The 27,416-nt window shown below is 53.5% G+C and overlaps 1 protein-coding gene across 2 annotated transcripts in view; it reads right to left on the reverse strand.

Annotated features, from left to right (window-relative positions):
- EPHB2 (EPH receptor B2) overlaps window positions 1-27,416 on the reverse strand; it is a 129,637-nt gene that overhangs the window by 36,009 nt on the left and 66,212 nt on the right. For both annotated transcript variants that reach the window (XM_030289118.4, XM_030289119.4), the window contains exons 4-5: window positions 9,200-9,355; window positions 8,530-8,865 (exon numbers count right to left, since the gene is read on the reverse strand). In XM_030289118.4, coding sequence (XP_030144978.1) covers window positions 8,530-8,865; window positions 9,200-9,355 — 492 coding nt within the window. The remainder of the gene's footprint in view (window positions 1-8,529; window positions 8,866-9,199; window positions 9,356-27,416) is intronic.

Below are 27,416 nucleotides of genomic sequence, written 5' to 3' on the forward strand. Positions count from 1 at the left end.
GACCCTGGTGACTCTACTTTGCATGGGAGGTTAGGCTGGAGACCTCCAGAAGCCCCTGCACAAGCACTTGTGTGTCTGTGACTCTCCTGCTAAAAGGGTTCACTATTCCTTGGACTATTACAACATTTGTCCCCCCAGTTCCTTTCCCAGTTCTGCCCCTTTGATGCCATGCTCAGGTGCCACACACTTTTGGAACCAATTCTCTCCAGCAGAAGTTGAGGAAAGCAAGGAATGGCAGCTCTTTAACAAGCAACATTTGCCCTTAAAGGAGTAAAACTTCTCAGGTCTGGGATATTCCTGGACTTGCTGGAGCTCTGGAAAATTGGTGTTTCACAGTGTGTGAGGTTTTTGTTCCCGAGGTTCTTGGCAAGGTGGCCCCATCAGACTGGTACCCACGCTGTGTCAAGTGTCTGGAAAGCTTCCCAGTGGGCCCAGCCTGCAGCTCCTTGAGTCTGTAACTACAAACGCTGGAAAATCTTAAAACCATGGCAAAGCAGCCCAAAGCTGGTCCTGGCTGCGGCCCCACTTAAATCAAGGCAGGCTTTGGTGTAGATTACAGCCTCTGAAGCAGTTGCTAATGCCACAAGCCCATCGACTTGGCCAGGCAGCCGAGGGTTTGGCTGTGTTTGAGCTCTTTGTTCAGGGCGTTTGCAGCTCCATCTGCATGTGTCACCCGGCCTGCAGGGCTTTGTTCCCACACAGAGGAGCTGCCCAGAGGGTCCTGGCACCCCTGGCACTGCTGCCAGAGCAGCTTTGGCCTCACAAGGTGCCAAGGGTGTCCCCACCTCCTGGACCCCTCTGCACGTGGAAAACTCATCTGCTCCAGATCATGGCATGTCCCCAGCAAAAGGTGCCAATTAATTGCAAAGATAACTGCCCTTAGGAACAACCTGACTTCAAAATTCCAAACATAGAAGTCTTAGAGCTGTAGTCCTTGAAAGAGTGATGTCTGCTGCAGAGCACCCATGGAATCACAGAATGCTTCAGGCTGGAAGGGACCTTTCTACCCCCTGCCATGGGCAGGGACACCTTTCACTATCCCAGGTTGCTCCAAGCCCCAATATCCAGCCTGGCCTTGGGCACTGCCAGGCATCCAGGGCAGCCACAGCTTCCCTGGGCACCTGTGCCAGGGCCTGCCCAGCCTCACAGGGAAGGATTCCTTCCCAAGATCCCATCCATCCCTGCCCTCTGGCAGTGGGAGCCATTCCCTGTGTCCTGTCTCTCCAGCCCTTCTGCCAAGTCTCCAGCTCTCCTGGATCACCTTTAGGCACTGGAAGGGGCTCTGAGCTCTCCCTGGAGCCTTCTCTTCTCAAAGTGAATCTGGAGGGGGGCTTCAGCCCCTGGAGCATCACTAAGTCTTGCTAATTTGTCACTGAACTTTTTCCCTTGATCTCTTGCCTGGCAATCTCCACCAGGTCCCTGTGTGTAGGGGAACATTTTGGAAACACCATTTTTTCTTGGGAAGAGCATTCCTTGCCCATCCCCAGCAATGCAGCTGCCTGCTGCACCCTGCCAGGGCAGGGATGGCCACGGAGCAGCCTGTGGAGGGACAGGCACTGTGAGCAAATCCCTGCTTGCACAGGGGCACACAGAGACTCATCCCTTCCCACAGGGTCCCCAGTAACCCCCAGGGTCCCCAAGAAGGACTGAAGGACACCGGGCCTGGAGGCTGCTGTAATCCCTTTGCTATAACAGCCATCCTTCCCACCTGCCCCAGGGCACTGCCCCTGGGCTGCGTTTGCCAAGGGCAGCAGGAGAGATCAATCAGCCATCTGGAACACAGGAGGGAAAGGAGAGCCCTGGAGCCTTCCCATGGGCTCCCAGCACAGCACTGAGCAGGGATGGTGGCACTCTGGGGGAGCCCCTGGTTCAGCAGAAGGGACTTTCCACCCCATCCATCATGGACAGAATGTTGTTTTCTGACCAAAGGCAGCTCCAGATGCACTGGAATAGGTTTCTGAAGCCCCAGGCAGGTGTGCAGGTGTGGGAAAAACGATCCTCCAGCTCATGATGTAATTTATGCAACAGGGAAGCCTGGGAGTCAGCAGGAGGAGGAGCCCACAGAGATGGTGGCGGGCAGGGACAGGGAAGGGCATCTGCTCGGGAAGCTGCAGCAGTGCAGCCCATCCTCTGCTCTGCCAACATCCCCCAGCTGCCCACCACAGGAGCGGGAAGAGGCTCCTGAAGAGCCAGCAGCTGACAAAGCTCCTGCCATCTGCTGCAGACAGTCTCCAGTGGCAGAGGAGAAGGGGTTTGGGCATGGCAGATCTCTCCTGGGCACTTGCTGCCAGCTGCTGCAGGCTGGGGTGATACAGTGAAGGCAACAGGTTGGAGGAACAAGAGAGGGGAGGAGGGCAGGAAAAGCCAAGCCACATCACGCTTTGGTGGCCACCAGGGTGCCGATGGGTGAATGAAGGAAGGCAGAGAAGATAGATGACGGAATCAGGAGGGTGATACGTGTCCATGGAAGGCAAGGTCTGGATCTTAACTGGGGTAGAGAAGCAGCCATGAGGATGTCAAGGTGTCAGGAGGTTTGGAGTGTGGGACCAGGCCGAATCATCACAGAAACACATCCAGGGAAGTCTCCAAAAGATGAAACCTGGGATTTAAGTGACCTCAGGACAGCAGTCCAGCAGACCCTCCAGCTTGCTCTGTCACACAGAGAAACAGGCTTTGTCCTAGTTCCTCCATGTGTGAGACGGCTCCAAAGCTCAGGAAATTTCTGCTTTTCCCCCTTTTGTGTCAGTTTTCTGCACAAGAAGTACCCTACCAGGTCTTGAAACATCAAGAAGTATGAAAGTACTTCTGATGGACCTCAGTCACCTCAGCTCAGCTGAGGCTTCCCCACTCAGGGCATTGTGGTCTCCAATTTACACAGTTCCTGGACAGACCTCACAGAACCACTTCCAGCTTGCAGTTTCCCAAATCAAATGTTTTACTGGTGCCCTGACAGACAGAGTCTCCTGTATTTCCTTGATTTCAAATCAGTGATTTCATTGGGAAAAGAGCCAGTGATCTACACAGGCACATGTACAAGGACCTGATGGGCTGCCTGTCTCTTGATGGCTGAAGACTGGTTCTCTTTCTGAAAGTGTTTTAGCTAAATCCAGGAATGAATTGTAGAAAAATTCCCATCCCTAGAAGTATCTTAGGCCAGGCTGGACTGGGCTTGGAGCAGCCTGGTCTAGTGGAAGATGACCCTGCCCATGACAGGGGCTAGAATGAGCTGAGCTTTAAGGTCCCTCCAGCACAAACTGGATTTTGGGATTCTGGGATTTGAACTGGCATTCGGGCTGATCTAAAACATCTCTGGGCTAGAACCTTTGAAACTTAGCCAAATGAAGAGCAATGGCCATAAATTATAGCTTGGGAGGGTCAGGTTGGACATAGGAAGAAGTTCCCTCCCCTGGAGGGTGGTACAGATCTGGGACCAGTCAGTGGGACCATGGGGAGAGCTGTGCCTTTGGAGATAACAACCAGTGTCTACCCAAAGCCACGACTTTGCTTACACACTGCTGGCAGCAGCCCTGCTGTAGTGGGAAGTTGGATGAGGAATGTGAGATACTCAAATGTTACAACCTCCTGCCTTTTATTCTGGAAGGAAAGTGGAATGTCAAAATCTTGTTGAAGTTCAAGGCCAGCTTGGATGGGGTTGGAGCAACCTGTGCTAGAGGAAGCTGGCCCTGCCCATGGCAGGGGGTGGGGCTGGGTGATCTTTAAAGTTCCTTCCAACCCAAACCATTCTGGGATTCTATTATAAACAAATGCTCAGAGCTTTGAAGCCCTGGAAAGCTCATTCCAGCCCTTTGAGGCAATTTCTGCACTTTCCCAGGTTCTGGTTTCACAGACAATAACTCTTGGCTGCAGCAGGGCCCAGCTGAGCAGCACGGAGAGAACAGGAGGAGCCACTACTCCTGCTCGTGTCCAGAGCAGCACGGGCTCTCCTGTGCCTCCCTCACAGAAGGGAGCCAGACACATTCTCTGATGCACAGTGAAAGTGAGAAGATAAAAGCAAGACTCCCTGTGCCCCAGGCAGTACAAGTCTCCTGTCCCTGTCTAGCCGGCAGCATCACTGATGTGACAAGCAAACAGCAGGCTGGCATGGCTGGTGAGAAGGTCTGGTCCTGCCCACCTCATCCCCTCACCTCGCCTGCTCCCCGACCTCTGCGTGCCCCTCACCAGCACAGCTCCCGGACCATGGCTGCAAGAGAATTGTTTTGATTGAAGGTGAGGGGGAAAAATCCTCCTTTCTGGTGCTCTGCACAACCTGGGATGTGTCTTGCCTGTGCTCCATCATTCACAGATGAATTCCTCAAGGTCTGTAACAGGATCAGGCTGGGCTCAGTCCAGTGCTAGGAGACCCCCAGCAGGGCAGGGCCATGGCCCATGTCCTTGCTTTGGACCGTGTCACCTGTCCTTGAGCTCATGGGCTCCTCCAAGTCCTGTCAGGACAGCCCTCCCCAAAGGCCCTGCGAGGCTGGGACACAACCTGGGCTGTGAGAGCCACTGAAATTCAAAGCCCACTGATGCCTGGCATGCGCCTGGGACAGAGCTGTGAGCTGCACATCTTCCAGCCCAAGACATCTAGAGAATCATGGAAAATTGGAAAAGACCTCCAAGATCATCAAGTCCAACCTTTGACTGAATGCCACTTTGTCCACTAACCCATATCACCATGTTGTGACATACTGCTGTAAAACGCCACCCAGAATAATAATGCGAATAATCATAACAACTTTTCTGGATCTATAGAGGGGGAGAAATCATCCTGATGGGTTTACTGGGACAATGGATTAGTTTCTTTCACCACACACTCCTTGTATTCCTTCTGTAAGGGCCATTTATGGCTCTCTGTGGCTCTGTTTGCAGCCAAGAGCCTCTGACATCAGCACTAATCCTCCCTCCTTATCCCCTGTGACAAGACTTGCTCACAAAAGGGACACATTCCCAAGAGCCTGGATGCTCTCTTACCCTTACCACTGGGAGGTCTTGGATTTGTCTCTGGATACTCCAGAGCCCAAGGCTTCTTCCTCCCTCCTCAGGTCACAAAAGCCAGTTACCAAGAAGTGCCCATCCCACTGCTATTAAATCATCCCTGACCATGGAGCCTTTTCCTTCAGCTTTCCCAGGGCACTCAGCCTGTCCATGGTGTGGATGGAGCCCGCAAATCCTCACAGCACCAAGACTCTCCCCACCCCTCCCAAAGAAAGGCCACAAATTAGTAGGCAGGGGCTGCCAGCAAGAGCTGGTGCCTGGCAAGGTTCTCAATTAGTCAAGTGTTGTTATCCAGAGCCCTGGGTCAGGCTCAGCTCCTTGACCCCTTGGGCTGCTGGCAATGCTCTCAGCCCCACTCTTGGCTCAGACCAGTTGCTGAGGAATGGCTGGGAAAAGACTTTTGATGGCACCTGGCTCTGTCATGGTCCCTGCAGACAGGACTGTGGCACCTGGAGAGTCCTGGAATTCCCTCCTGAAGGGATGCTGAGCTTTGGGGAACGAGGTGCTGCTCAGCTGCAGGGTGTGAGCAGCAGGAGTGCAGGTGAGCTGGAGATGCACAGTGTGGAGCTAGAGCTGGAGGAGAGCCTGCTGAGAAGAGCAGAGAGAGAACCCAGCCTGGGTCAGAGGTGACAGAAGGTATTGCCCAGGAAGGCAGGTGGATCATGTGTGTGGGGATCCAGTTTGCTGGAAGGGGTCACGGCCATGGGATGATGGTCACACAACCATCACCCAGCACGTGCCACCCGCCTGGCCACACTCAGGACCCTCCTTCCCTCTGGCTGCTCTAAAGGGGGTTTCTTACTCTCACAGGAGATTTTTCCTGGCATCCCAGATTGGTTTGGGTTGCAAGGGATACAAAAGCTCATCACCCCTTCCATGGGCTGGGACAGCTTCTACTATCCCAGGGTGCTCCAAGCCACATCCAACCTGGTTTTGGGCAATTTCAGGGATGGCGCAGCCACAGCTACTCTGGGCAACCTGTGCCAAGGCCTCCTCACCTTCTCAGGGAAGAATTCCTTCCCAATATTCCATCTAACCCTTCCCTCTGGCAGTGGGGAGCCATCCCCCCTTGTCCTGGCACTCCATGCCCTTATAAAATGTGGGTGCTGAAGAACTGGTGCCAGCTGAAGGTTTTGGATGCTGCTGGTCATGGGGCATGTCTCTTCAGTCCTGCAGCACAGAGGGTCCCCAGCACTCCCCCTGTGCCCTTTGGGGAACCAGGGGGATTTTCCTTGCTTCCTGCAGAGCTGCAGGACCCCAAGGGGTGGTGGGCACTTTGCTTTGTCCAGCTGCGGCAGGGGCACAACCCCATCACACATCCAACAATGGAGCCCCAGCTGGCTCCTCCATCCAGAGCCAAGGCAGAGGGAGGCTCATCCTCCCTCTGCTCCCTCTCCTCTCCCCCAGCACCCCCCATTTTCCTATCCCAGCTCTGCCTTCGTGTCTGCAGCTTCTGTTACCAACTGCTAATGATCTACACCAAGGCTGCCAGGCAGTGCAAGTGTAAGCAGAATAATCCAGAGCCTCTAATTACACAGGAATTAGCGAGCAGACAGTTAGTGTTTAGTGCTAATGAATAGATACATTAAGGGAGACATCACACAGGCTGAGAAGTGTGAGCCCTGATAATAAAGGAGTGTCAAACCAGGAAAACACAAGGAGGAGCATGCAGGGGACTGAGAAGGATTTGCCTTCGACTCAGCTCGCTGGTTTTGCTCAGGTGGGAGCAGCCGCGGGTGATACAGGAAGGTTCAAGCACAGCAGAGAAATGCAAGTATGAAATATGAGCATCAAATGATTAATCCATAGTACAGGACCATGGTGGGAGAGTGCAGAGCCCCTTCCCAGCTCCAGGTAGCATTACAGCCACCTCATCTCCATCAGGTAAAAGAAACTGATCATCCAGACCCGTTCCCCTCTCCTCCCTGGGGCAGACCTGCCTTCAGGGCTTCAAAAACACCCTGGCCCCACTCCCGAGCTAGCTCCAGAGCAGTGGGCACCGTAATAATTCACCCAGGCATTTTTGCAGGTTCTCTCTGTCCTCACACTCTGGAAATGATGCCCAAGTAATGCCCACCTGCCCTACTGCTGTTTTACCCCACCCACAATCCCTGGCAGCCAGAGCACACCATGGCCTCCAGGCAATTCACCCATGCCTGCCAAATTCAGCCATGGGGGTCCAGTGTGTCCAGGGCAGCTGCAGAGGGACCAGAATCTCCCCTGCTCCCAAGCAGGGCTGTGCCTCACTGGCATCCTTCCACCTCAATCCCATTAAGCCAAGCCCCAGCCCCGGCCTGTGCCCAGCTCCAGATGGCTTCCAGGTGGGCTGGAACGGCAGGCTCTGGCCAGCAGCTCCGTGGGGCTCCCTGCCCCTGGCACAGCTGCCAGAGGGCTGCTGGGGACCCTCCCAGGACAAGCACTACCAGCCATCCCTCCCCCAGGAAAGCCACCCTGCACAGGGCTGGAGACCCCGAGTGAAACCCTCCCAGCTCTGTGCTTCAGCTGCTTCACCAAGCGACTCTGCAGTGGCACGGGAACTGGAGCAGATTCCCAGACTGTTGTCCCAAATATTCATCTCCCAGCCCCTTTCCTGTGCAGCTCTCCTTTGCTTTCTCAGTCCATCCTGGCTCTCTGTACAGTCCAAGCAGAGACTGCAGCTCCTATCAAAATGCTGGAGCCACCTCCCTTTCCCTCCCCAGGAACCAGGAGTGTGTGCAACACTCTGGTGGAGCTGCAATGATGCTTGGAGACACCAGCGTCAGGCCCAGCCACAGCCAGTGCTGCAGAGGGATGCTGTGACACCACGGGACAGTGCCACCAGCTGTTCTGCTGCCATGATGGGGAGGCAGCTCTGCCTTGGGGCACGATCCAGCTTTTCAATGGAATAAGGGATATTTTGACACTCAGGACTTGGGATTCACTCAGGAATTGCCAGGCACTCATCACCACCAACGTTATGGAATAAGCAACATCTTACCCCACCTCTTGTCCCCTTCCAGCCCACAGAGGCTCAGCCAGCACTGCCCAGAGATGCTGCCCACCCCTGATGCCTCAGGTTTTAGTTTTTATATTTTTCAGATTCTATTCTGCTTTAATGTGTAACTCTAGGCATCATATTAGGGGATAGTAAGCTCTCTCCACAGAATAGGCAGACAAAACAATTCCTTCTCTAGCTGGGGACCCAAGGACAGCTGATCCAGATCTCAGGCCCAAGAGCACAAATAAGGTGGACTGAAGAGAGAAAACAAGAAGGATGGGACTGCATGGGCTAAAGCTGGAACTGGACAATGAACTCCAATATGCAAATGGACCAAAACTTATACAAGTGAGAGACCCCGTGACTGGTCATGCGTTTTGTGACCATTTTGGGTTGTGCTGCCCAAGGTGGATCTATTTGAGGCCTTTTAACAAATCCCTACTTTACTCTTTAGCTCTGCCAGGTCTCTGCTCCAGCTCGGCCTTCACGAGGCCTGACCCCAGCCCGCGGCACCGGAGCTGTGCTGGGGCAGCGCCGGAGCTGTGCCGGGCCCTTACCGGCCTGGTTGGTGGTGATGTTGACGGAGGCGAACTGCGGGGAGAAGGGGCTCTGGTCGGTGACGCCGTTGACGGCCTGGATCTCGAAGGTGTACTGGGTGTGTGCCAGCAGGTCGCTGATGTAGATGCGAGGCTCGGTGAGGCCCAGCTGGCGCGGGGCGAACTGCACGTTGTCCCCGCAGCGCGTGCAGGCCCCGCGGCCCGCCCCGCAGCTCTTGCAGATGATGTTGTACACCAGGTCCTCCCGGCCCCCCGAGTCCCGCGGCGGGCTCCACTCCAGCATCAGCGACGTCTCGTTCACGCTGGAGATCACGGCCTGGGGGGCGGACGGGATGGCTGCAAAGGGAACAGACGGGAAGGTGTGAGACAGCTGCACCCTCCTCCTCCCCATCCCTGGGCAGGACTCTGTGTCAGCCCAGCTGGGTGCTTCTCTGGGTGTCAGGGATGCGTGCAGCAAGCTCGGCATCCAAAGGTAAGAGTGGGAGCGAAACCTCTTACCCCAGGCTAATTTCATTGTGTGAAAGTCCTGGCAAAATTTACCAGTTAGTTTGTGTAGCGTCCTTCAAAACCCCACTGGGACAGACACCTTTGTCAAGCATCCCTCAGTGCTCTGACTGAGGATCATTCCTGTCCCCACCTGGTCCCCTCCCAGGTGCCCAGACCCACGTACTGGTGCATGGCATGTCCACAGGGTCGGCGTCTGCCCGGTAATATCCATTTCGGCACACGCAGTTTGTGGCCCCTTCCGAGGTTGTCCGGCTGTTGATGGGGCAGTGGACACACCCTTCATCCCCCTGGCTGGCCTTGAATGTTCCCGAGGGGCAGCCTGGAAGAGAAGAGAGCAGTGGTGAGCAGTGAGAAGGGGGCTGGGGGGCTGCCTGGAGCTGCCAGAACAATCCCTGGGGCTCTGCAGACTCCAAAGGAAATCCTGACAACTGCAGGTGAACACAGTAGAGAAGGAGCAGCTGGTTGGAAAGCCCTGAGGAGACACCTGCAGAGATGGATCCCCATGCAGACACCTCTGTCCCCATTCCCCAACCATGAGTACAGAACAGGGATTGTAGAGTGCAGAGGGAATTTTTAGCCACTGCCACATAAGAAGATGTGAGTGGCTGTACCAAGTCAGACCATGGACACCAGAATCATCTCCCCAACAGTGACTGTCAGGGGGCTTTAGGCTGGAGATCAGGGAAAGGTTCTTCCCCCTGAGGGTGCTGGCACTGCCCAGGCTGCCCAGGGAATGGGCACAGCCCTGAGACTGCCAGAGCTCCAGGAGCATTTGGACAATGCTCCCAGGGATGCACAAACTGGGATTGTTGGGGTGTCTGTTCAGGGTCAAGGGTTGGATTTGATCCCTGTGTGTCTCTTCCAAGTCAGGATATTCCATGATTCCATGACCATCCAAGGAGCAGGGCATGAACTAGGTGCACGTGCTGCCCACACTTCCCCACTCCCTTCTAAGATGCAGCTCCTTCCACTCAAGACCCCATGACGGTGTTTGTCCCACTATGTTACCCACTCATTTTTTATTCCCTGCAAATGTCCTGCACCTGTTTTACCCACAAAGAGTCCTGTGCTGTAACCACACGCTGCAGGAAGAAACTGCTGCTCTCTGCTTCAAAGCCAAGCTGCCATTCTTGATGCCATCCCACATTTCCATTGCTGATGGACACTCAGTCACCATCTGCCTTGTCCACAACCTCTAAATTGTCCAAATCTCTGTCATGCTCCACACTGCTTAACAATATTCATTGGTTTATTCTCTTCTTTTTTAATCAATGCTCACATTATTTTTTAATCACTGACTGTGAAAGCCCCAAGATCTGAGTTGTGAGGGACACTGGGCCAGCTCCTAGCTCATCTCTGTGCAGGTGTGTGTGAATTGGTCTACTGGAAGATGCCCCTGCCCTTGACAGATGACGTTTAAGGCACCTCCAAACCCAAACCATTCTGTGATCTCACCATTCCATGAACCTGGGGTTGGTTTCTCTCATTTGTATCACCTCAAGTCTTTTGAATTCCAATTGCCTTCTTATTCCCTGGTCCTTTTGCAACTCTCCAGAGACTTTTGTCTTCATGACTTTGTAGATGTGGCACCTGGGGACATGGAAGTGCTGGGTTGATGATCCTACGGGCATTCCCAACCGTAATGATTTTATGACTCAAATAAATTGTTGGTTCTGCTGAGCAGTAACAGCGGGCTGGGCTCTCCCTCCAGGCTCTGAGCCCTCAGGGGTGAAGAAGATGCTCCATAAGCAGCAGCCACTCAACCCCACGTGTGTCCAGCCCCACAGGGTGGGTGAGGGGGACACGGGGGTGTGTGGTGCCTAAAGCAGACAGTGGTGAAGGCTGGACCACACAGTGATCCAGCACTAACGGATTCAGCACTCATGGGTAAAAGCTTTCAACATCAGGAAGTCCTTTCCAAGCCCAGGGATCACCAGTGCCCAAAGAAAGGCTCGGCTCTGACCGTTCCTTGTGGTTACTCCTGCTGTGACTTTCTGTTGCTGTTAATTCTTACTACAGCCTGAAGAGCCTGGGGGAGGCAGGTGGTTCCTGTGCTGAAACAAGTTTAACAAACTTCTCCTTGAGTCGCCTGCCAAGGCTCCCAGGAATGAGGCAGGTCAGAAAACAGCCCGGGAGAAGCATTCACTGGGGCTGCTGTGAGCAAGAGCCATTGCTAAGACATAGGTATTTCTTATCTGGGAGAAAAGGAAGAAAAGAAGGCTGTTTTTTTTTCCTTCAGTTGTCATCTCCTTTCCTCCAGAATTATCCTCAGTTTCCAATGAGAAAAGCTCTACAGAGAAATTCCATCAGCCTTCCTGCTTGCACTGTCCCTCCTTCCTCTCATGGTCAAAGGAGATGTTGAAAAACGGGATCCTCTTCATGTTCCTGAATATCTCCATCGATCCCTCACCTGTTGGATTCCATTCCTGACCCACGTCCCTTGGGACCAGCCCATCTCAGAGGGTGTTAAGCTGTTGGGAGAGGTGATGGCTGGGCAGTTCTGCATCCCCCAGAAGCGATGGGGACATGATAACAGGCTTCCTTCACTAATACCAATATTTGAGACACACAAAGGACCAAGAGATAAAATTGCTCTCATCTGACAGCCCAGGCGAGATGCAGGGTCATTCCAACAAGGATAGTTTCAGACAAGGGCCTCTTTCACCTTCCTGAGGTTTATTTTAAAAATAGATACTTTCCTATAATGCTTTTTCTGCATCAAGATAGAAAGACATCCAAAAAGTGCCCAGGCTGTGGAGTGTAGTGACTACTCCAAGGGATAAAAACATTCCCCACATTGGCCCTGACACAGGTCAATGGCTGGAGAGAGATAAAAACTGAGGCTCAGTGGTTGTTCCTCAAAAATACTGAGTTGGGACACTGAAACTCTTTGCATGAGACACCAGAACACAGCCAGAAGTTTTGGCAAGTCCCTTCCTCCCCAGCAGGTCCTGCATGGGATAAAATAATCCTGGAAAAATCAGAACTTCTCTGATGTTCTGAAATCATGTGTAAGACAGGAAAATCATTGAAATTTGATGCAAAGTCCTTTTTTGTTGTTGATTTATTTTTTTCTCCAGTAATGACAACCTCCAGAAGTAAAATAAATGAACATTGACTTCAAAACTGATCTGCTCCCTCCAGGTCTTCCCCTGGTGAGAAAACAGATTTTCTTTGGAAATCCACCCAAACTCTTGTTTCCAACATGAACAGCAAATCAAGAGTGAAATCTTCACACAGGGGCTAAAATCCCTCCTGCCTGAACAATGGGAATGTTCTCACCATGTGCTAGAAGCATCACAGAATCATGGAATATCCTGACTGGAAGGGACCCAGAAGGATCATCAGTCCCACCCCTGGTCCTTCACACACACCCCAAGATCCCACTCTGTGCCTCAGAGCAGTGTCCAAACACCCCTGGAGCTCTGGCAGCCTCGGGGCTGTGCCCATTCCCTGGGGAGCCTGGGCAGTGCCAGCACAGGGGGAAGAGCCTTTTCCTCATGTCCAGCCTGACACAGACATGAGGACACGCCGGTTTTCTGCCCTGGGAGGTGACAGCAGCTCTGGGATATTGCTGCTTTTCCTTAGGCTTGCAGCAAGGACATCCCTAGAAATTCCTGCTTGCAAAGAGGGAATTGAAACAGTGAAAGAACAGAAATTTCTACTTTATCCAAGCCTCCTTCATCCCTGCAGGACGATTTTGGTGCCAGAGGCTCTGGCCCCATCACTGCAGCAGTTTCCCCCACCTCCAGCACGGATGGGATGCTCACAGGGGCTCACAGGGACAGAGGGACCTTAAACTGCCTGGCTGCTGCACAGGTCCATGGATGGATGCTCTGGGGCAGCCTGCAGTACTGGCTGTGGCTCTCTCCAGCAAGGCTGGGAATGCTGAGCAGCTCTGGGGGTCCTTGTTTCCCACCCACTCACTCACTCCCAGGGCATGGAAGGGTGCTCGTGATGGGGAAGGCACGTGCTTTGGGAATCACAGAATAAACTGAGCTAGAGGAGATCCCCCAGGATCCTGCCCTCCCTGCAGAGGACAACACCAGCACGTGGGAGGCAAGGCCACCTCTGCTGCTGGCACCAAGCTTCCAGCCCTCCTGTCCCAGGGCAGCTCAGCAGGGAAAGGCATCCAATGGCTCAGGGAAAGCCTTTGGCCAAATGTGCAGGAGGGGCCACACAGGGGTTCCCTGTTTCCTTCATGTCTCACTGCCTCTCTCTAACTGAATGTTTAATTAATCCAGGGTGAGCTGGGCAGGCTCCAACCAGGCTCCCCTGCATCCCGAACTGCCCGGGCCTTCAGAGTCCCCCCCAGGCCCCTCCTGGAAACAGCTCTGAGTACACAGCTCCCTCCTGCAATAAAGTCCCTAAACGGCACCTTCAGCCCATGGTGAGGGCTCCGAGGAAGGAGGATTCTTCTCACCCCCTCCGCCTGGCCCTGTTTCTCCTGGCAGCAAGGATCCCTGAACTCCAGCAAGGCATTTTTAAAGGCTGATGGAAACCAGGCAGCCCTGGCTGTCAGGATCTGCCAGGAGCCTTAAATCCCCAGCCTTATCTCCCCACTGGCTCCTTTCTCCCTGCGGGGCCGGGGCTGGGGGCTGGCTTTGCAGCTTCCCTGCTGCTGCAGGAGCCAGGGCTTGTCCCCTTGGCCACATCCTGCCTCCTGCCCTCCTCTGTGGTTTGGGGGTTCCTCTCTATGCTTTTGGGACTCCTGTTCCATGCTCTTGGGGTCCCAGCCCCACAGCCCTCCCTGCTCCCCTGGCATGCTCATCACCCCACAAACCCTAGGTGGGTGCCTTGGCCCCACACCCCAGTGCTGCTCCCACTCTGAGCCCCCATAAAACGAGTCCCAAATGAGTCCCACAGATATGCTCTTATGGAGAATGAGGAAAACAATGTCCTGGGCCAAGCCAGGAGGAGCATGGCCGGGACACTGGGGGAGGTGTTTTCCTTTCCCTTGCCAGGCCCTGGGGATGCTGCCATGGTTAGGCCAGGGTTGCCCAGTTCAAGGGTGGTGTGGAGAAGCAGGAGAGTCCAGTGGAGAGGCACCAAGAGGGTCATCCCTGGGGCACAGGGCGCAGGACAGGAGGGAAGAGCTGGATGGGGGAACCAGGGATCCTGTGGTAAGGGGGGATCTAACTGCACCTGATGAAGGTAGGCTCAAAACTTCCCAGGCTGCTAGACTCTGCCACACAGGACAAGGACCTCAAGCTCAGACAGGACGTTATGAAAAGCTACTTCTCCAAAAGATGGTGCTGACCTGGGAGAAGGGTGGTAGAGTTCTGTCTTTGGGGTAGATCGAGCAGAATTCCATGGCTGCCTTGAGCTCATGCTGGTGGCACCTCCAGTGCAAATGGACACTGGACATGAGACCCCAGACCCTCCTTGACCAGCACTTCTGGCTCTTTGCTGTTTGTGGCATGTGGGGTATTTCATGGAATCATGGAATGGCAGTTGGGGTTCAAAGGGACCTTAAAGCTCATCCCAGCTTCAATTACCTTCCACTGTCCCAGGTTGCTCCAGGCCCTGTCCAATCTGGCCTTGGACACCCACAGCGATGGAGCAGCCACAGCTCCTATGGGCATCCTGTACCAGGGCCTCCCCACCCTCACAGGGAAGAATTCCTTCCCAATATCCCATCTAAATCTACTCTGTTCCAGTTTAAAGCCATTTGTGATCTGTGCAGAACTATTATATCTAACCAGCTCTGAACTTCCCCCTTTTTCCTTCCATCAGCCATGCCCTGTTTGGAAGATGAGGTGGGTGCTGCAATGACATTGCCACTTCTCCCACATTCTGCTCCATTCTGTCCCTTGCACCTCCACCCTTGTTTTCAGTTCTGCACCAACAGCTATCACTGTCTCACTTTTAGAGCTGTCCCTTCTCTGCTTCTTCCTGTTCGCTGTCCTTCACCTGATGGGGTTTGTCCTGTTAGTGAAATGGTGGCCTTTGGACAGCCCAAAGCAGCAGCACTGCCTTTGGATCTGTTGGAACCCCGGCCTGGTTCAGGGGTTCTGTGTGATGGTAAAGTCTCTCCTCCAACCCGAGCTGCCAAAGAAAGGCTCAGCAGTCTCAGTTTATTGCAAGTTATCTAAAAGATTTTCTTCTGGGGCTGCTGTGGTTTGCTCACAGCTCAGGCAGAGGCACACACACACCCTGACATCCTCTCTGACTCCCGACTGCTTCTTCTCTCCCTGCCCAGGGCTGCTGCTGTCTTTTATATGGTACATTATGTGTTACATGGGTACAGTTTTTCCCCAATGCCTATTACCTATATTAAATGGTGCTTTTCTATCTTTTATATGGTACATTACGTGTTACATGGTTACAGTTTTTCCCCAATGCCCATTACCTATATTAAATGGTGCTTTTCTATCTTTTATATGGTACATTACGTGTTACATGGTTACAGTTTTTCCCCAATACCTATTACCTATATTAAATGGTGCTTTTCTACTCTAAACCAATCTGTGAGTGCCAACATCACCAAGAACATGGAGGTAAGGAAGAAGAAAGAGGAGGAACAGGACCGGCCTACATTCCTCCATCTTAAAACCTCTGACCCCATGTACAAAGTAAAACCCCCTCTGTACAGGTGTTAAAATCCCCTTGTACAATAATAAAAATTTTCCCCTCTAGTTTGTGACTACTTCTAACTATAATATCTAAACTTTTGTGACTGCTTGTTCCACCTTCAAAGTTGGTAACTCATTCCATGGTTCAAACCCAAAATCACAGCTGTTTCCAGATGCCTGCCAGGGTCTCAAATCCTTCTGAGCCGGGCCTGGAACCTCCAAAAATGTCTGAAGGACATTTTGAGTTCCAACAGGATCCAGTTCCAGTTCTGCCCTGGTGTCCCCAGCCTGCGGAGTGCCGCAGGGAAGAGTCAGTCAGCCTTGAGGAGGCAGTGGTGACACCTGAGCCCTTGGGCTCCTGGAGCTGGCTGCCAGCTTGGCAGGAGCGAGGGGCTGGGACCTGCAGTGCCAGCTCTCTGCCCTCTGCCTTCCCGGGGCACACGGCCCCTCCGCTTTCCTTAGGGATAAATTGAATTAGCAGCCTGCACTCTTACCTCATCCTCAGATAAGCAATTAATGCCATTGCCAGGTGCTGTCACTGCCAACAGCTCTGACAGCATTTGGAAAGCAGGGGAGGGAAATACAGGAGGGAAGACAGGGTTAAATGAGATTAACTGGAGGGGAACCTCCATGATGTGGATTACAGGATTGTCAATAAGGGGAATGGTCCCAATGCAAATGTTCCTGTTTAACCTCATCATTCTCCATGGGATGGGAATGGAAGCAAGACAGCACAGGCTGCAAAAGAATCCTCCTTGCCTGCAGACTCGTCCCCACTGACTGGACCAACACCCTGCACCTCACCAGCAGCTCCAGGAGATCACCTGGGTCCCAACACCTGGCACTGCTGCTCTGGCCTCACAGCTGGAGGTGCCAGCACTCCAAACCCCACATTCCCTGCAACGATGCTTCCCACCAGCCACCTCAGCTGCTCCCAGCTCCATCCCAGGCTCCTTCAGACACAACTCCCTCAGAAGTGCCCTGCCAAGGACTTCCCCTTGTGCCCTGCCTGTCCACAGCTCATGGCAGTTTAAGAGCTCACATCTTGTTCTCAGCATCATCTCCTCTGTCCCTTGGTCCCCGGGTAGAGGGGCAGTGCTGGGACAGCACGGGGCTGTGACAGGACCTTAGTGCTGGGGTGTCACAGGCTTTGGAGAGGACAGGGCAGGGCAGAGTGATGCCCTGCTCTGGGAGCTCCCCAAACAGACCACATTGGAAGGTCTTGCAAGGGCCAAATACACCCTGACCTCTGGCCAGGCCGTGCTTGGCCCAAAGCTCCAGAGACCCAGGCCAAGGGCCAGATCAAGGACCAGCCTTTGGACACAATGGGACAAACCAATAGCACTCAGCACATACCAAATCCAGGCAGGTACGGTTCCCTGCTCTCCTGAGAGCATTCCCAGCCTTGGGCAGGACCAGTCTGATCCCAGCCCTGGCAGCTCTCTCCCAGTGCTGTGCTCCAGCAGCAGAGCTGAGCTCTCACCTGGGAGAAGCTTTGTACCAGGGGCTTCCCAGCAAATTCCCCCTGCAGGTTCCCAGGGTTCACAAGGTCACCTCCCTTCCAGCACTGCTCCCAAGTTCAGGCATCTGCTGAGCCCAGCACACCTGTGGGTATCACACCTGTGAGTCCCCCTGTCCTGCTGGGGGGAGGGCACATCCATCAGTGCTGATGGGATTTGCTGTCAGAGAGAAATGCCTGGAATTTCTTACCTGCCTGGTCAGCCTGGTTCAGCCTCCCCAGCCTGTCACGGTTCTTAAAGAGAAATGTAAAGTTTTCTGTCCCTGCCTGAGCATGTGGGACTGGGATGTCGCCAACATCTTCAGCGTACAGATGGGGAAGACCATAATCCAGCATTTATCCTGTCAGGGCCATCCACACACAAGGGGAGAGGACTTCCCTGTCCCTGTTTGGGGTCAGTCTCCCCTCCCAAGGAAACAAGCAAAAGAACAAGAGGAAATAGCTTCAAATAGTACCAGAGGAGGTTTAGATTGAATATTACGGAAAATTTTGTCATGGAAAATATGGTCAGGTATTGGCTAGGCTGCCCAGTGCAGTGGTGGAGTCACGATCCTTGGAAGTGCTCAAAAAGCACATGAGTGTGGCAGCTGGGGACATGGGTTAGTGGTGGCCCTGGCAGTGCTGGCTCAATGATTGGATTCAATCTTAGCGAGCTTTTCCAGCCTTAATGATTCCATGATTCTCTGGTTCTGTCCCAAGGAGACGTGGATCTGTGTGTCCATCATGCCACTGCAGACCAGGAGTGGCTGCAGCCCAGAGGCTCAGCTCACTGCACACTGCCAGAAGCCTCTGTGGGAAGCTGAAACCAGGGAGTGAGTTCAGAGCTCAGGAGCACAGTGCTGGTGGCAGCAGATGCCTCAGACTCCTGGCTTGTGCAGACACCTGGAGAGCAGCCCAGGATGTAGCTGCTCCGAGGCCAAGCTCAGTAGCTCAGTGCTCTCCTGAAGCAGGACATTCCCCACCCCAGGAATGCCAGGCGGTGCTGGCCCAGGAGCAGTCCCAGTGCCAGGCACGGGGGAGCAGGACACTGCCAGGGCCTGCACAGTGCCAAGCTCCAGCCCTTGTCTGGGTAGCCTGGCACACACAGAAGGAACCAGAGCTCCAGAGGCTGGGCAGTGGCATTGCCTGGGAGCCCTGGGGAGTACTGGGGCACTGCTTTCATCTCTGGGGTCCCAGCACAGCAAGGACATGCAGCTGCTGGACTGAGTCCAGAGAAAGACAAAGAGAAGCCCTGAGGGCTGGAGCCCCTCCAGAGCCAGGCTGGGAGAGCTGGGGGTGTTCACCCAGAAAAGAGAAGGCTCCAGGGAGAGCTCAGAGCCCCTTCCAGTGCCTAAAGGTTTTCCAGGAGGGCTGGAGAGGGACTTGGGACAAGGGATGGAGGGACAGGACACCGGGAATGGCTTTTCGCTGACAGAGGTTAGGGCTGGATGGGATATTGGGAAGGAATCCTTCCCTGTGATGTGGGGAGGCCCTGGCACAGGATGTTCAGAGAGGCTGTGGCTGCCCTTATATCCCTGGCAGTGTCCAAGGCCAGGTTGGACAGGGCTTGGAGCAACCATGGGATAGTGGAAGGTGTTCCTGCCATGGCAGAGGTGGAATGGGATGGGCTTTAAGGTCCCTTCCAACCCAAACCATTCTGGGAGTCTACGATTTTATATTCTTATTTTAAACATGCTGCTCAGGCCAGCACATCCCTTTTCTCTTGATGTAAACACTGAAGCACTGCAGACTCATGCAGCGACTATTCTGAGCCAGCTTTCTCCAAGAGGTCCCCTGAAGAATTTAGGATCTCCATATTTTGTTACTTTGTTTGGTCTTGTTTAATTGTTTCCCCAAGCTTCTGCCTGGGAGAGTTGTGCCTCAGGAGGGAGGCGACGTTAACCACCACAGGAACACTTCCCAAGGATTTAATGCAGGGAAAGGAACAAACCAAGCAGGCAAGTGGTGACATCAAAGTTGCACTGATGGAAAACCCCTAATCCTATAAACCCTTCCTGCTTTAATTGGTGTTAAAACAAAGATAATCTTATCTCAGCCCTATAAAAGAAGGGATAGGATGTTCTTTCTAAAAGCCTCTCTAAAAGCCCTCGTAAACTTGACAAACATTCCATGTTTCCAGCCCAAGGAGAACGACTTTAATCCTAAAGGAAACAGGAAAGCAAAAAGGGAGCTTTTCCTGGACAAGAGCCCTTCACGTGCCCCCAGCCCTGTTGGTCCTGGTGCCAATCTGGAAGCACAGCCTGGCACTGTGGGGCTGCAGGGCACAGGCACAGAGCCCCCAGCACCAGACCCAGCCTGGGGCACCAGAGCAGGCACGAACAGGCAGTGTCTGCACACTCCAGGTGTGAGCAGAGCCAGAGCAGACCCTGCAGGGACAGACTGTGCCTCCCCCTCCAGCTACTCCAAGTGCATCTGGGGCTGCGTCGGAATCTGTGGGTATTGGTGATTCCGAGATTGTAGAAAGTCTCTGTCTGTCAGCCCCGTTGCCAAAGCAGAAGCCATAATTTGTCTGTGCTGTTTTCAAGGTTGTTTATTCTGTTTATCTCTAACATGTTCTGCTGCCCTGCCGCAGCTCTGTCCTGCAGGGCAGCGTGTGGGGCTCTGCCCTCAGTGGGATGGTACAAACATTAAATACCACAAACCACCTGTGCTGGATTTACAATAACGTGCCAATATCTGTCACCTACGTTGGACAGTGTGTCCCCAGCCTAAACCAATAGAAAAATGCCAACATCACCAAGAACATGGAGGTAAGGAAGAAGAAGGAGGAAGAACAGGATCAGGCCCACTTTCCTCCATCTTAGAACTCCTGACCCCCACGTACAAAGTAAAACCCCCCTGTACAGGTGTTAAAACCCCCCTGTACAATACTAAAAAATTTTACCCTCTAATTTGTGACTACTTTTACTATACCATCTAACCCTCTGTGACTGCTTGTTCCACCTTTAAAGTTGGTAATTCATTCCATGGTTCAAACTCAAAATCACAGCTGTTTTCAGCTGCTTGCCAGGGTCTAAAATGCTTCTGACCAAGGCCTGGAACCTCTAAAAATGTCTGAGGGACATTTTGAGTTCCGACAGGGCTGCTCAGCGTTTGTACCCGGCTCGTCTTCACTGCCGTGTCTCAGATGCTGCAGGAGCAGCTTCAGAGCCTGAGATGGGGCCCCTGAAGGAATCCCCACTGCCCCAGCAGTCCCACTGCAGTGTGCAGCCAACAGCACTGCTATTCCCAAACTGCTCTGCCTTCAGTCCCACTGCAGTGTGCAGCCAACAGCACTGCTGTTCCCAAACTGCTCTGCCTTCAGTCCCACTGCAGTGTGCAGCCAACAGCACTGCTGTTCCCAAACTGCTCTGCCTTCAGTCCCACTGCAGTGTGCAGCCAACAGCACTGCTGTTCCCAAACTGCTCTGCCTTGGCTTCCCCCAGCAGCAGCAGCTCCCCTCCCCATCTCCAGCAGTCCCTGCAGATCCCCTGCAGGTTCCCTGCCCAGGGCACAACAGCGTTTTCAGGTGGAGCTGGGGATGGCCAGAAAGCCTTGGAATGGAAGTGGACATGTTTAATCATCACATTTTAATGCTCCTTAGCACCCAGTTGGGACAAGTTCAAAGTGCCGGCTGGTTTGGTGCCAGCAGCCACTTTCCAGATGACAACACTGCTCTGTGTCAGCCCTTAGTGCTGAGTGGAACTGGCAGAAGAGTGATTAAAAATGGGCATTATGGCGGGTTAAGTCACTGGAGCAGCTGCACAGAACCTTTCCTTCCTGGCCTGCAGGGAGTAGAGAAGCTGTGGGAAGGGCACACACTGTCCACTGTGCTTCCCAAAATGCCCTGAAGGAGCCTTTGAAAGGCAAAACCCAAGGAGAACCAGCCTTCCTCCTAAAAAAAGCTCCCAAGTGCACTGGCAATGAAGAGCTGCTCCAGTTTGGGCTCCCCAGAACAAGAAAGGACTCGGGGAAGGCCACCAGGATGCTGGAGCACATGGTGGGCAAGGAGAGGCTGAGGATGGATGTGAGCCTGGAAAAGAGAAGGCAAAGGAGAGACCTTGCTGCTGACTGCCGGGTGAAAGGAAGGTGGAGCCGGACCTCAGAAGGAGGGCAAGACTCTAGCTGGCACATGGAACATTCCAGCTTGACACAAGAATGTTTTTCACCATGAGGGAGGTCAAGGACCAGAAGAAGGACCAGAAGCACAGGGATCCACATCCTCAGAGACGCTCACAGCCACTCCCTGGGAACTGAGCTGCTTTTCTGTCACTCCAGCTGCCTACAACTAATTGAGCTTCCACTTTGCAAGGTCCAGGAATTGTCTGTAGGAGCAGACTGGGGAAAAAAATTCACTTTTCCCTTTGCTAAAGCAATCCCAGTTGAAGAGAGGCCCCTTCCCCACAGCAGAGCCCCTGGGTGCTGCCATCACCAGGGCTCAGGGACTGCAGTGCCAGCCTGCGACTCCAGCTCTGCTCCACAGCTCCATCTGGCCCTGCCACCTTGGATTCCCTCACGTCCCAGCAGCCACATTTCTGGTGCTCAGACGTTTTCAGGGCTTCCCCAGGAACCTGAGCTGCAGCAGCTCCATCCGGCAGCGAGCTGAAATCGGCACACTGTGTTTGTTCTTGCAAAGTGAACTGCAAGCGTTCCCCAAAGTCGCTGGTCTGCAGGCACCGATGTGCCAGGAAAGCTGGGGCTCCACTGGAACAGCCCCTCGTGGCTGGGATCACTCAGGCTGGAAAAACCTGCTGAGATCCTCGAGTCCAGGTGTCAACCCAGCACTGCCAGGGCCGCCACCAAGTGCCACATCCACAGATTTACTGAACAATTCCAGGATTGGTGATTCCACCACTACCTGGGCACCCTGTGCCAATGTCTGATCATCCCTTCTGTGAAGAAATTTTCCCTAATATCCAATGTAAACCTCCCGTGGCACAGCTTGAGGCCATTTCCCCTTGTCCTGACCCTGTTCCCTGGAGCAGAGCCCGACTCCCCCCTGGCTGTCCCCTCCTGTCAGGAGCTGTGCAGAGTGAGAAGGTTCCCCTGAGCCTCCTTTGCTCCAGGCTGAGCCCCTTTCTGCTCTCTCAGCCTCTCCTCATGAGACTTGTGCTCTAACCCCTTGACCAAGGAAGTCCATGGAAGGAAGACAAATCACTGTAATCAGCACATGAATTTTTGACAGAAAACGGGAAATACAATGTGGGGCTGTACAATGAAGTCTGAGAAAACCACTGTCAACTGCAACTCTTCCCAAAGAGCAGCTTGAACCATCCTGCACATGAGAACCACCAGCGTGGCCATGTCAAAATCACCCTGTGCCAGGAACGTGCATGTAAGGAAAGCTAAACTAGGGATTTTAAACATTATTTCCTAGGAAATCTTTTATAAAGCCTCCCTGTGTTGCACGAGTGTAATGACTGCCACAATTCATGGCTGAACAAACACCCAGGAGCAATTCCCACTGTCTGCATTCCCTGTGCACTCCATGTGTCATTGGGCTGTAGTGCTCGTGCAGCATTGAGGGCTGTGAGGGATCAACATCAGAGGGAGGAGGCTGAGCCCTTGGTCCCCAGGCCCCCATTCCACTGATAACTTTCTCTAAAAGGATGCTCTGATGAGGGAAAAACATCAGCAAATAATTATCTCTCTAAATCCATCAGGAACAGTGCTTAATGGAGGGATCTGAGAGCCAAGCATGCCAGAAAACAGATGGGAAGAGGCAATTTTCAACAGCTCATAATTCCCATTATTTGGGTGGGTTTTGCCTGCATCCATCAAAATGCACCTTCCACATCTGAAAGCTTTCTTCCACCAGATTTCATACTTCCAAACCCCTAGACTTTTCTACTCCCACTGGAAGGCAGTGCAAGGAACTTGAGCTGGAAAAGATGTGAGGTCACTTAAAGAGAAAGTTGGGAGGTGCTGGCTAGTGTCAGCTGTGTGAAGGTTGAACCAGCCTTTGCCTCTGTGCATTTAGAAGTAACTCTCTGTAAATCAGGGTCTTCCCTGCTTCCCAGATTTCCAGGGTTCCCCCACTGCTCTGAGGGCTGGCTGCCAGCCCTGGCATGAGCACGGAACAGGTTCCCAGAGATGCCAACAAGGCCATCAAGGTCGGAGAGTACAAATGAACCTCTGTGAATAATAACCAAAATAGCCTCAAATAAAGTTTCTGCTGCCCCAGGAAAAAGGCAATTCATATTTTTATAATAAAAATTAATTCTGAACCAAAAATGACAGTGAAGGACTAAAATTGCATTCTAAAAAGTCATGAACTGGTAGCAGTGGCTTTAAATTAGTCAGCAGAAAATACAGCAGTTGGTAAAAGCAGTGGAAAGAACAGGGCCCTTAAGATTAACAGCAACAAGATGGAAATCCAGAACACAAGAAAAATGAAGCCACAGTCAAGAGATGGGCCTGTACCCAAAATATGGGAAAATCATCCACTGTGCTACAGAAGGAAAGGGATATTTAATCATATAGTGTGTGCACAGAGAGGGATTCTTTCATAACCAACGCTTCCCTAAAATTTTCCATTCCTCCTGAAGCAGGAGGAATATCAGCTATGGGCTCCCAGAGCAGGATTAGATAACTGGGACCCAGGAGCTTTCAGGCTCAGCCAAGGAAACTCCGTGCTGGTGTTGCTGAAATCCGGCCTTGTGAGGCCACTGCAGGGACACGTGGATCATCCCTGCCAAAGGACCCCCACGGGCAGGAGTGCTCAGCTCTCCCGGCCAAGCTGATGGCACTGCTCCCAGGGGTGAAAAGTAGAACAAGTGACTTGAAGTAAATCCCCTGATAGATTTTCTTGGTGTTGTTTGGCCCTGCAGAGTGCACTCAGACACTCGGAGCATCCTCCCAGCCACATTCTACACAAGGTGGAGCTTGGCATTGTGTGGCACAGAGAAAGCAGGATGGGAAACAGCAAGGGGGCTGCAGAGACCATGCTGAGTGTGAGAGCCCAGCATGGAGCTGCAGCAATGGATCTCAGATGGAGAGGACCCTTTACTTTGCTCTGGTGAGACCCCCAATAAATGCTGCCCTGGCCCTGGAGTCCCCAGCACAGGAACAATGTGCAGCTTCTGGAGTAAGTCCGAAGGCTGGAGCCCCTCTGCTCTGGAGCCAAGCTGGGAGAGCTGGGGGGGGGTTCACCTGGAGGAGAGAAGGCTCTGGGGAGAACTCAGAGCCCCTTCCAGTGCCTAAAGGGACTCCAGGAGAGCTGGAGAAGAACTGGGGACAAGGGATGGAGGGACAGGACACAGGGAATGGCTCCCACTGCCAGAGGGCAGGGATGGATGGGATAGTGGAAGGAATTGCTCCCTGGCACAGGGTGCCCAGAGCAATTGGGATCCCTGGCAGTGTCCAAGGCCAGGCTGGATAGGCCTTGGAGTAACCTGGGATAGTGGAAGGTGTCCCTGCCCATGGCAGGGTTTGAATGAGATGAGCTTTAAGGCCCTTTCCTATCCAAACCATTTTGGGATCCTTTGAAGGCAAAGAGTGCCCAACACCTTGGGTCAGGCCTGGATGTGATGTGAGAACTTGCACAGGCAGCATGGCACAACCAACAATTCCCTCTGCAGCCGTGTGAAAATACAGAGAGATTTGGGCCTCTTCATCCTCAGACTGCCCAAGCATCAAGCTCACTTGGCTAGGAGGGGTCCCAGCAGTCGCTCCCCAGGGACCTTCACTGCCTTTCCCCAAGGTTAGCCACTCCCTGAGCCCATGGCATGTCTGGGGCTGACACCAGGATTTCCTCTGTCTGCAGAGGAGAAGGGGCAGGCAGCCACACTGCCTGGCTGGGAAGCAGCTGGGATATTTGGAAAAGGGGCTGTGGTTGGAGAAGGGTTTTCTTCAAAGCACAAGGCTCCTGGAGCAGTTCCAGGCGGCGCTGGAGCAGGACAGATGGCAGAGCCCCACTAATCCAGATGGGCAAGCCCAGCCCAGCACTGCGCAGCTCCCTGGGACGGTGCCAAGCGCCAGCTCCTGTTTGCTGGGCCCCACTTGCTCGTGCAGATTAACCCAGCCCCGAGAAGGTCCCGTTGGGAGACACTCCTGTTTGGGAAGATTTGAGCTCTGATTGATGAAGGACGTGGGACTGGAGCAGAGAGAGGAGAGCAGAGCCAGGCTGGAGCACGGGATCCACATCCCAGCCCTCTCCTGCTGTAATCCTCACCAGCAGAGTGCAAACCCCTGAAGTCCCCGAGCTGACACATACTCATCCTTCATCCCAGCAGGAGCGTGCTGCAGGGCAGGGAAGTTAACAAGGAATTACCTTATTAGCAGGGGAGGACCTCGTTGTTCTCAAGAACTACTTGTAAGGAGGTGGTTGTAAGGTAGGGGTTGGACTCTTCTCCCAGTAACAAGTGATGGGACAAGAGGAAATGAAATCAAGTCATGCCAAGGAAAGTTTCGATTGGAGATTGGCAAAAATTTCTTCATGGAAAGGGTACTGGACCAGGCTGCCCTGGGCAGGGGTGGATTCACCTTCCCTGGAGGTGTTCAAATGAAGTCTAGATCAGGAAGGTGTCCCTGCCCATGGCAGGGGATGGAATGGGACGGGCTTTAAGGTCCCTTCCAACCCAAACCACTCTGTGATTCTCTGACTGGTCCCTCCAGGCAATGAGAAGCAATCCAAGCAGGCAGAGCTGTTCCAGGGAACCCTGCCTGTCCCTGTGCCCCAGAGCTGGGATACAGCAGGCTGCAGCTCAAAGCAGCAGCAGCAGCAGAGGCTGCAGGCAGCTCATGGCACATCCCTCAGCCTGGCCACGGGCCCTGCCCCAGCCCACACAGCCTGGCTGGGCTGGGCTGTGCTCTGGGGGCTGCTCATCCCGGGAAGCAGCAGCACACAGAGCACACAGGGCCCCTGTGCTGGCCACCACTGCCCTCCAGTCCATCCCAGCACAAGCAGTGCCATGGTACTGGAATCCAGATGCTCCCAGGATTGCTCTCGCTGGTCTAGAGCTGGAAATTAAATTAAAACCACGACAGGGACAGTTAATTAAAGCAGATTAGTGCGAGACTAATTAGGGACGCTGACACTGCAACCATCAAGCCCTGTGATGTTAATTAGCTGTTCATTAATGTCAGCTCCCTGCTCAGTACAGAAATATGAACTGCTGATCTCCTGGGCTTCACGTGCAGCAGAGCACATGGGATCACTGGGTCACCCCTTCCAGGGCCACGTCCTGCCTTGTCACCACCCTGCAGAGACACTGCCACCCCCACTCCCACTGAGACCCTCACCACCATCAACAGAGAGCCCCTCACCACCAGCCAGCACACAGACACAGCCACCAACGTGCTGTCCCCAGCCTGTGCCCCGTGCCAGGAGTTGGTGACAGTGGCCAGTGCTGTTGGGGACAGTGTCTCTGCAGGGTGGTCCCCCCACACCACCGTGCACAGCAGGACACCCCAGCACCCCTGGGAGCCCTGGCCATGTCCCCCATGGACACCACCCCGTGCCACTGTCAGGAAGCCGAGTGGTGCCCAGCGCCCACACCCAGGAGTCCCTAAAACTGGCACCCACTGACTTCCATAAGATGGACAGACCTTGTTTCTCCTCATCCTAAACCTTGAAAAGGTACTAGGAGATAGAATTATGGAATTTTTCAGGTTGGAAAAGCCCTCTAAGATAATTGAGTTCAACTGTCAACCTACATCTGCCATGTTCACCACTAACCCATGTCCCCAGGTGCCACATCCACAACATCCACACTGTTTTTGAACACTTCCAGGGGTGGTGACTCCATCACTGCCCTGGGTAGCCTATGCCAACACATGATCACCCTTATCATGAAGGAATTTTTCCAATATCCAGCCTGAATTTCCCCCAGAGCAGTTTGAGGCCATTGCCTCTCCTCCTAGGAAGAGGAAATGTTCCCTGGGAGCAGAGCCTGACCTCCCCCAGCTGTCCCCTCCTGTCAGGGAGTTGTGCAGCGTGAGAAAGTCCCCTCTGAGCCTCCTTTTCTCCAGGCTGAGCCCCTTTCCCAGCTCCTTCAGCTGCTCCTGTAGCTCCAGACTCTTCCTCACTCCATCTCCTTCCCTGGACATGCTCCCATCCCACCCCTGTGGCCAGAGCTGAGACATAAAGAGAAAGGTTGAAGGAGATTGGAAAACCAGAGAGATGCTTGGTAGGGATAACACTCAGGACTGCCGGGAGCACAGCCTGGGTACAGGGAACAGGCACAGGGAAACACACAGGATGGGGAGGAATCTAAACACAGGAGCTTGAGGCAGGCAGAGCGTTCCAGGGGACACAAAAGGTTACTGGGAGCTGCAGAGAGCACCCGCTGCAGGAACTCCATAGG

This window comes from Taeniopygia guttata, chromosome 21 (genome assembly GCF_048771995.1).
Source record: "Taeniopygia guttata chromosome 21, bTaeGut7.mat, whole genome shotgun sequence".
NCBI classification, from domain to species: Eukaryota; Metazoa; Chordata; class Aves; order Passeriformes; family Estrildidae; genus Taeniopygia; species Taeniopygia guttata.